We start from the raw sequence: 10,501 nt of genomic DNA, 5'->3' as shown, positions 1-10,501 counted from the left end.
GGATACACTCTCCAGCCATCATGCCCTTGATCAAGCTGACCAGTCTGCGCATGCATTGTTGTTCAGCTCCAATAGGACTACCCCAGAACCCCAATTGTAACAGCCTTCCACCACCACCCGTGACCTGACCACCTACAGCGCCATGAAGGTAGGGCTCATCTTTTTTGGCCAAGTAACCTAGGCACGTGCTGTCTCACATTCATTCCTGAGAACCCCATAGGGGACTTTTCTTCTGAGTTCCCTTCCTACAGTCCCCAGTGAAGCAGAAAAAGCCCAGTTCATAGCTTACCTGGCTCAGGAACTGCTTGGATCCAGTTGGCCGTCTACGTGCCATGTTATCAGCTGTTTTCTCCAGTGATTTGGGAAAGGCTCTTAAAGTTAAGATATGGAGAAAGCAAGGACAAGCTAATAAATTTCAAGCTTCTATGTGTATGTATGCTAAACAAGGTTAGGTCCTTGCCTATCGCCTTGAGCCATGAAGAAAGTATCTTGCTCTCCAGTTGGCATAACCAGCAGATCACCAGAAACACCTAGCCAAGCCTAGCAGACAATCCACAGGGCTGTGATTACCACTGCAAATTACTGACCTTTGTTGAGGGTAAAGCTTTGTTACAAGGCACAGCAAACCAAGTCAGTCTCTTCCTAAATTTGAGGCCAGTGCTGTGCATGGAGAACATATAATCAGCAAATACTACCGTGAGTACTCTCCTACTATGCTACCCTCAGCATACAGAGAATAGAAGTAGGAAGAAATTCTCATGGACAGAAACCCTGCTGTGGGGGGGGGGGCGCATAACTACCTGAACCTGGGATGAGTTGCACAAGAGAAACTCTTAGGAATAATGGAAGACAGGTCAATTAAAGGGAATGGTGTCATAGAAAAAGAAAGCCTAGATAGACCTAGGTATATGTAGGTGGTTAGCATGGGATAATGGGGGCATCACAAGTCTGGGGAAAAAATTCACTACTGGGAACCCCTGGAAGCTGTGTGGTAGGGCACACTGAATCCCAGTACTCTGAAGGAAGATCTGAGTCCCAGACCAACCTGATCTTCACAGGTAGTTTCAGGCCAGTCTTAAAACAAACAAAAAGATATACTGAGGGGCTAGAGAGATGGCTCAGTGGTTACGAGCACTTTTGCTCTTCCAGAGGACCTGGGTTCTATTCCTTGAACCAATAGCCTGTGTATTTCAATCTTACGCTGTGGGTGGCCAATTTATATAAGGGGGCTAGAAAACTTTAAAGCGTGAACTATTTGGGCCCCTATTTATCATCCTCACACAGAGTGATGGGAATAGAGTGAAACCATAAAAAAAATGTGTTTTTGAAGAAAATTTTAATTTAAAAGAATCAAAAGAAAAACTGAACAGTGCCTAAATCTTTTATTTTCATAACCTACATTTTTTTCAAATTAGACAGTTTTACACTGAATGACACAAAAGGAAACTTAAATTACCAATAGTTTACATGTAAGCTTGATTCCAGTCTTAATGAAAAGTAGAACAGAAACAGAAACCCTCAGGCAAGCTTCCACGTTACACTCCCGTTCTGTGACTCCAGCTGTTAGCGCTCCTGGAATCTTCGATTGTCTGTTGCTTTCCGTATAACAGGCTACAAAGCACACAACCCCACAACCACAGCTCACTGAAGGGGACACAAAGACAGGTATGCACCATCAGTCGCCTGCTGTGACAACACTGGACCAGTTTTTCAATATCAACTGCAGAAACCCTAATACAGCAATGTAAGACTTTTTTTTCCTCTTTTTTTAATTTTTTTAATTTTTTATTTTGCCACCCACCAGTGGCAACCAGTGATGCAATGACAAGAAGGATTCACAGAGACATCATGACACTGACTACTGAGAGAGGAATCACTTGAAATTCATGTCTGGTGAAATGGGGCCAGATTCCTATTCCATATTTCCATATGATAATTAAGCATCATCACACAATTTTACAAGTTAAAAAATGTCATTTGTGACTGTGGTATCTCTGATTCTATACCTTGAGATACTGAAAGGAATGAGTAAACTTAAAAGTAGATTATGAAAACCACATATCATACTTGCTGTACGTGACATAGCAAGAGTCTGCATGCACCCTCAACAGCTTCCTACTGTGATAACTCCACTGTTTGCTGAGTGGAAAACCTCGGCGATCAGGAATTCTCTGTTTTGACATTACACAGCTATTTGGCATATCACCTTTGCTTCCTGAAAAAGAGTGCTATTAAAAAAAATCACATCTGAGCAAGGCTTTAGTTTCTGGTGCCAGGCTGTCACTGGCTAAGCAGTGATTACAGTGTCCCAACCTAGTGCACGTGCCTACCTGCCCTTGCTTGTGGCCACTGAGCCTTACACTTCCAGCCAGCAGACAGCAAGCACCTACAGCTGTCTCTGCCACACACGCTTCGTGCTGCAATGCTCAGGTTTGGGGAAAGGACTTCTCATTAAAAATCAAGGATCCTCTTCGAAAGTGCCCTTGGATAAGGGATGCTGGCCATAATCCGGCCCCTCTTCCAGAAAAGATGTGATGTGAAGGGTCTGAGGCCTCAGGCTCACCTTTCCAGATAGACAGTATCTGCTAGTGTGGGTTCAAGAGGCTGGTTGTTTCTTCTTCTTTATTTTTTGTCAATGATCTGACATCTACGAAGAAAGTCATCCTATGTTCCTTTCACAGGCATTGAAACAGCACTGCGTATACTCCTATGTAACTGAATGACAGGTGCTCTGAAGGAAATGGTCACAGGCATCAGGCATCTTTGCCTCTGGCAGGATAAATCACTTAGCAAAGTATGATTTTAATTAGTATATTTCTGTTTTTTACTTTCATTGGAAGATCCTGCCAGTCTCTGCTCTCTATAATCTCCTCCTTCAAAACCCTTAAACATCAGATATGATTAGCATGTACTTACATACTTTAAGAGCATGAAAACATCCAAAGGCTTTTAATAAGACTTTCCATTTCCCTTTTGCAGCAAAGAGGCAAAATCAGTTCAACACACCAGAATAAGGGGGAAAAGAAAACCTTAACAAATTAAAATAATACTCAAACCACAACATTTAGTTTATCTACATCCAGCTCAACAGTAACATTTATAATATATCAATAATTTTTTATCAGATTCTTCTCTGTAGGGTACCTTTCTCATATGTTCTGATTATTTACACTGTACAGGCAGAGCACACTCCCAAGTGCACAGATTTAACACAGTAGCGACTATTTGCATTTACAGGATTTTTCAACAATCTGAAAAAAGATCAACTGTTGAAGATCTGTAAGGTATGTCACAAACACCACTGGAGTTCTTGTACAATAGTAAGCGTACTCAGCAAACCACCACCAGGAGATCCGCACGGTGACTGAGTAACCAATCCACTCCCACCAACCCAGGGGCCGGTCTCCGTGAGCTCTAAGCTGTCTTATACAAAAGTTAAGGCAAAGTCATTTTCAAGTTTAAATAAAATTCAAGTCTTTAAATATTGGATGGAAATAATTTTTCTCCTTAAAAAAAAAAAACAACCAAAACAACCTTCAGTCTTATTAAATAGCATTTTGTGGAATAAGCTCTATGGTTACACTTAGCAGGAAATATTTTTAAAGTCTGCTGCTCAGAATACTTAAAGAAAAATTTTAGGCATTTTAAAACAAAATAATTTATCTGTAACTTTATTATAAACTTGCTAACTTGACTGCACCCTTGTTCTTCAGAAGTGCAGCACTTCTTAGACAGAATCAATGAGACCCTCGTCTTGGAGGTAAAAAAAGCAAGGATTTTGTCCTCCACCAACCAGAGGGGGGACCACAAACACCACTCTCTCACGGCTAGGTACTTCTAAATCCATGTGCCGATGCAGAGGTACAGGAAGACATCCACACAGAGCTGGTTAAGACATGACTCTCCAGCGAGGATGTGTGGGGGACAAGGACAGAGCAAGCACTCCAGGCTGGGAGCCAGGTAGCTTGCTCACAGGGACCAAAACATCATGGTACAACTTCATGGTATGATGTCAGTGGGCAACAGAGTTCCTATTTTCATCTAGGTTCTATTCACAATGTGCTTTGAATTTATTTTACATAATAGCCACTTGGAACTGGAGTGAGAAGCTGGTTACTTGCTCGCAGGACATCAAAACGCAAAGTTTCAGGTCTTTCTAGGGTGCTCTTTGCAGGTTCATTCTGCCCACTAGGTCAAAAAGAACTGTATATATACATATGTATCTTTTTAAAGCTAGAATTTCCTGTTAACTAACGGTGTAGATGAAAACACAGCTCCTGTGCCAGTATGCCAGTGCCCTGACATTGCCAGTCCCTTGCTCTGTGAGGCCAAGGCTGCCACTGCTTGCACCATCAGCCCTCATCCATCTGTTGGGGACACCCTATCCATATGCACTTGCAGACCAGTTGTTTAAAAAAAAAAGAAGTAGCATAGTTCCCTTAATTTAGAAAAAACTCATATAGCTTGCATTCAGAGCCACGTGGAGGCTTAATAAAAAATATCCATTTGTTAGGATAAATACATTTTCTATCCTGAAAAACAGACTTCTGCATCACCTCCAGTTAAGCACCAACCTAAAATAAGGTTTATATTATATAATTAAATCCTGAAAAATAGATTTTTTTTTCCAAGAGGGGGAAAATCCGACTCACAGAAGGAAAATAACTTGCAGGCATCCCATGGGCCTCACAGACACTGCAAGCTCCTAACCAGCGGCTCATTCTGTACTGAGTGGGAGAGCTTCGTTTGTGGTGAATACAGCTCTTCCAGACCCCTCCCAGGCATCCGGCTTTCACTGAGGAGACTTGGGAGGAGTGTTCTGTTCCCTGTTCAGACGCTTCCCGGCAGCAGGAGGTGAGGGTCGGCGCCCAGGCTGCCTCCTCTGATCTTTGGGGACCCCAGGAGTGGACTTGAGGGCAGCGGGCTCTCTGTATCTCTCCACAGGTTCAGCAAGCTTCTTCTCCTCCTTCCCACAGGCGACAATGTTTGTCTTTTGTTCTTTTGGGGGTTGCAATGGGGAGGAAGGAGGCTCTCTACTCGTTCTCTGACAAATCTCTGCATAACTGGGCTTTCGTAATTCCTAGAAACACAAAATGTGAAGTTATGAGTACAAAATGGCAGGGATGGTAGTTCCTTCAAGGATGAAGTTACATAAGATAAAGTTTTAATTGTATGCAAAATTCCATCTTCATGGGTATTTTTACTTTTAAAAAGGTCACAAAATCCAATAGCAACTTCTGGCATGTCCATGGCAGCTAAAGTGACCATCATCAAAGCTCCTACCATGAGAGCTATGGACAAGTGAATCAAGAATGATCACTATGATAAAGCAATGTATAGTAGTTTGAATGTAATTGGCCCCATAGGCTCATAGGGAGTGGCATTATCAGGAGGTGTGGCCTTGTGGGAGGAGGTGTGGCCTTGTTGGAGAAAGTGTGTTACTGTGAGGACCGGTTCTGAGGTCTCCTATGTTCAAGCTTCACCTAGATCAGTGCACTTCCTGTTACCTCTCAGCTCCTTCTCCAGCACCATGTCTGCCTGCACACTGCCCTGTCCCACCATAATGATAACAGATAATTGCAAGACATCCAATTAAATGTTTTCTTTATAAGAGTTGCTATTGTCATGGTGTCTCTTCACAGCAATAGAAACCCTAACTAGGACACAAACTGTCAGTACATTTCTAGGATTTGATGACTTTGTTGGAATATGTCACAGGGTTTGAAATTACATCAGAAGGAAGAAGGATTACTAAATAGGAATAATATAACAATGCTGGTTCCTGAAGGAGGAGCCTGAAACATTAATAGATTTATTTGACTATAAAGCTAAGCTTTTGGTAAAAGAAAATACTTTGAAAATATACATTCACTTTTCTAAGCTAATCATATTTTTTTGGAAGAGTTTGTTTTTTGTAAGATTATAAAAATATGTATGTAGTTAGGTGGTGGTGGCACACACTTTTAATTCCTGCACTCAGGTGGCAGAGGCAGGCTCTGTTAGTTTGAGACCAGCCTGGTCTACAAGAGCTAGTTCTGGGACAGCCTCCAAAGCTACACAGAAAAATCCTGTCTCAAAAAACTTAAAAGATGTTTTTGGTTAAAACACAACAAACACACTCTCTTTACTTGCAGTACACTTTTCCCCCCAAGATACTATAGAGCTATTCCTCTAAAAATGGCTAACAACCATAAAGGCACAGTGATAAAATGGTGACCAAACTCTGTCCAGCATGAAGCCTTTAAGCATTCTTGAGAAACATGAAAGCCTAAGAGGCTCAAAGGAAAGGCACAAACTCTGCTTACACAGGGAATGAGCTATGATGGTGTGACACAGTGGTCCTGTGAGTCTTATTCTTTCATTCATTTGTTTACATACTGAGATAGTACCTTATGTGGTGTAGGCTAGCCTCAGTGTGTGAGATGGGTTTCAACTCCTGATCCTCCTGCTTCCATTTCCTGAGTCTGAGATGGAGTCTTCTTTTTTTTTTTTTTTAACATTTATTTATTTATTATGTATAGTGTTCTGCTGCATGTATGCCTGCAGGTCAGAAGAGGGCACCAGATCTCATTATAGATGGTTGTGAGCCACCATGTAGTTGCTGGGAATTGAATTCAGGACTTCTGGAAGAGCAGCCAGTGTTCTTGACCTCTAAACCATCTCTCCAGATGGAGTCTTAGTGTGTAGTCTTGGCTGCTCTGACACATGGAACTTGTGGAAATTCGATCTTCCTGCCTCTGCCTCCCAAGTCTTGGGATTACAGGTGCTTGTCTCCATATCTAATGTAATTCTAACTTACACCAAGCCGAGGAAGATGAAAATCCCTAAGAGATGTTAGATCATCAGGGACAGAAACTACTAGACCTGAGGACTCACTGCCTCACTATGTATTCCTGGCTGGCTACGACTTGCTATGTAAACCAGGGGGCCTCACACTTGCAGTCATTATCCTGCTCTGTCTCCTAATTGCTGAAACTAAAGGCCTGAGCCACCACACCTGGCAGAAACACTTGGAATTTAAACAAGACAAAAGGACACTATCTTGTTCTTTTTAGTCATTCTGCTTAATTCTTTTTCATATATATGATCTACATAGTTAAGTAAATGTAGAAATGATCAAACTCCATATAGGACAGAGTTGGGACCTTGTTACTATCTGAGTGTGGTACAGACAAATGAAGGCACACACAAATGAAAACCAATCAAGTTGGAGTGACTAAAAGTAGGCTGAGACAGGCCATACATAGATGCCTGACAAAGCACTTACTGTTGCTGCTCCTCCATTCACCTGCACTGATTTACATGCAGTTGTAGTAGGGATAGAAGGGAGTCTGTCCACACTGTGGGTTTCTCTCTGCTTTTCTGCCACCTTGAGATCCCTGTGAAAATGCCATCTGGTTTAGGAATCACATGTAACATTACAGGTCATCCCCACTTGTACACAGTAGAGGGCTGGTAGAGTACTGATACTTACTCGGGTAAATGGGCTGGGGAAGGGGAACGTTCAAACGCTGCTGACACAGCACAAGGCGCTGGCATGGAAGGCTCTCTGGGGACCACTACAGGAACAGTGTTTGTGCTTGCATCTGTATTAAGGTTCTGAAAATCATTAAAGTAGCAATTTAAGAGTTGTCAGATATTTGGCCAATCTAACCCATCTGTAGAGCCTGTTTCCTGACCCTCTGCCTAATTTATGCTGAATGGTCCTCCAAGCCAACAGAACCAGTGGTATCCTACCAACAAACTGCCAAGTCCTAGCACAGAGACAGGAGAAGAAGCCTCTAACAAACCCAACCATTACACTTTGAGTTTGTTTTCTGCTGCATAGCACTCAGTCTTCTTGCTCTCAGCAAATGCACTGTAATTACCTGTAAGCTAGTCTGCGTAAGTGAATAGCTTCCATACACACCTTACTTATCTGACATGTCAGGGCTCCCAGAGCAGGGACGGAATTACTAAGACAGTACACCATGATTCACTCTTCTCACTAATACAAAACAAAGACTGGCATATCCACACCTACATAAATTTGAGTGCCTGGGGCAGGTGGGAGATACTCACAGGAGCTCTCACCTGAATCCACAAACCACCCGTGGAAGCAGGTGTACAAACCTGCTTTACCCAATTTAACCGCAAGGTCACTAAACTAAGACCTGAGTGAATGAGAAATCACTCCATCAACAACTTCCTCAGGGCAGTTGTAATTCATGCAAGTATACTCATGGTATGTAATTAACCCAGTATATGATTTTAAGCAAGTAAATAATTGGCTATAAACTTAAATATAAAAGGGCAAAATTTCCTAACTGCCTTTCTTTTCAAACAGGTAAAAGTTCAAAAGTAAAATAAAGTAGCTGGAAGTGAAGCTTCAGGAGAATGGCACAATTTACACTCTGGGGGTTAGGTGAGAGCTAGCCAGAGCCTCAGGTTCTGCTGCTTTGAGAACCAGAGTTTCTTATGACTGCTAAGTTAAATGAACCTAGCTTGCTCAAACACAGGGTAACACAAATAGCAAATTCCTATTTGTAGAAGCGGCTCAGATTCAACATATGTTCAACTCAGACTCTGTTTAAACACAGCCACATATGCACTTTGCAAAGAGTCACAAATTCAATGTCAAGCAGGGAGGGGTTATACAGCCTAATGTCCCAAGTCCTCTGTAGTTCTTGCAGACGGATCATCCCTGGCAGCAGTGCAGGCTGTAACTTGGCCACAGAATCAGGCCCAGCCTTTCAGAAAACAGTAATTCTTTCTTCAAGACAGGCTTTGCACAGAAACTCAAGGGTATTCAAAGCAGCAAATGTCTGTGAAGCTGGAGAGGCCTGCCAATATTCTTTCCCCTATCACTCAAGGGAGACCTTAACTTGAAAACAAGACTTCATAACCACTGAAATGCACAATTCTCTATTTACCGTTTTATAAAGCAGTTGGAAATTATTAATGTGGATGTTAAGATGTATAATTTCTAAGACATCCCAATTCTAACATGTGACTTTTACGAGATAATATAGAATCTTGGAAAGCACAGTTTCCAAGGCTAAAAACAGCAGCAATTACCACCTTTAACATGAAAATAACTAAAATTTTATCTTGACCTTAGTCTTAAGACACTGTATGTAGCAAAGTCATCCATTCTAACTATTGCAGCCACCACTGTGGCTCTAAACCTGGCTGTGGAATGGTGCCTCCATCTCCCAAAACAGATGTATCATCTGATGTACAGCCACAGATGACAGCTGGAACCAGGACTACTTCTATAAGCCTGCCTCCACCCTAGCACTTAGCCATACTTTAGTAGCTGGGCAGAAAGTTCTCTGCATGTCCTATAGCCTTTAGACACTGGTGCTGACAGGAGGACAAATCTCACTTTTAACCTGTTAGCTAACTGTATTGCAGGAACCCTGTCTTTGGACTTAGGTAGCGTAGCTGAGATTAGCAGTGATGACCACTGCAGTCAAGGACCTTGTGGCAGCCTAGAGTTTGTCTGAAATCACCAGACTACAACAAAGTAACTCTAAGCTTCTGTTACTTTCACTATGTAGATTACCAAAAACTGTCTTATTTCTGGTGTAATTCAGATTCTTGTGTCTCATTCTGTGTTTTGTGAAACAAAAGAGCTTGAAACAAAAATTAATCTAAACATCAGTACAGCACAGGTTCCAAAGGAACCTCAGCAGACAGAGAGAAGGGCGGCCTGACCCTGGTCCCAACACCAAAGGACCAATGAAAATCACCCAAATCTCAAACCTCTCTCAATTTATTTTCTCCTGCACAAAACCAGTGCTTAGAAAACATCAAAAGACATCACAGCTGTAATACATAGCTTACTCTTTCTTTTGAAGATCCTATGATCAAGCTAGAAAGCCTGTTTTCAAATAAGTCCTCTGCCTTCAAGTTGCCTGCAGCTCCAGGTAAGGGGGGGAAGTTGGACAGCCCCAGTTCGAAGCTCGGTGATGGAGGTTTTGGTGGTGTTGGAGACTGAGTCTGACTGCTCTGAAACACAATGACACCCCAGAAGGTCACACAAGTGTGGAGAGACAAGGGTAGCACAAAAGCAAGACAAAGAATCTTCCAGCTTTCACATCTGTCTGAAAAAGTCTACAAATGTTGCATGAGTAATTTCTAGGGTTCACCTAACTTCAAATTTAGCCCGAGTCCAAGGGGGAAAAAAAGCCAGAGCTCAGTCAAATGCAAGTAGCGGGCATGGAAGAGGATTCAGCGGGTAAAGACGCCTGTGCCAGGTCTGAGGACCTAAGTTGGTTTAATGCCCTGGGACCCACGTGGTAGAAAGAAAAATCCCACTCCCTCAAGTTGTCCTCTGACCTTCATATATGTGCCACGCATGTGAACTCTGCTCCCCCCATGTTAGAAAATTCAAATGTAACCAGGTTAAAGGATGAATTTTATCTAGATAACAAATTCAGGCTATCCTAGAAATCTTTTTTTTAGTTGGAGACTCATGAGACACTTGAAGTCTCCTTCTGACTCTTATGTATCCAAG

General features: G+C 42.3%; 1 protein-coding gene across 3 annotated transcripts in view; it reads right to left on the bottom strand.

Moving 5' to 3' along the window:
• Nucleotides 1-1,363: 1,363 nt before the first annotated feature.
• Larp4b (La ribonucleoprotein 4B) overlaps nt 1,364-10,501 on the bottom strand; it is a 73,274-nt gene continuing 64,136 nt past the window's right edge. For all 3 annotated transcript variants that reach the window (XM_040755576.1, XM_040755578.1, XM_040755577.1), the window contains 4 exons: nt 9,829-9,993; nt 7,475-7,599; nt 7,268-7,379; nt 1,364-5,080 (listed from right to left, as the gene is read on the bottom strand). In XM_040755576.1, coding sequence (XP_040611510.1) covers nt 4,793-5,080; nt 7,268-7,379; nt 7,475-7,599; nt 9,829-9,993 — 690 coding nt within the window. In that variant the 3' untranslated portion in view covers nt 1,364-4,792. The remainder of the gene's footprint in view (nt 5,081-7,267; nt 7,380-7,474; nt 7,600-9,828; nt 9,994-10,501) is intronic.

The sequence above is a fragment of the Mesocricetus auratus genome, unplaced genomic scaffold (assembly GCF_017639785.1).
Source record: "Mesocricetus auratus isolate SY011 unplaced genomic scaffold, BCM_Maur_2.0 Super-Scaffold_100013, whole genome shotgun sequence".
Lineage (NCBI taxonomy): Eukaryota > Metazoa > Chordata > Mammalia > Rodentia > Cricetidae > Mesocricetus > Mesocricetus auratus.
Note: the sequence above shows the minus strand (reverse complement) of the source record. Positions and strands in the feature narration are given on the sequence as shown.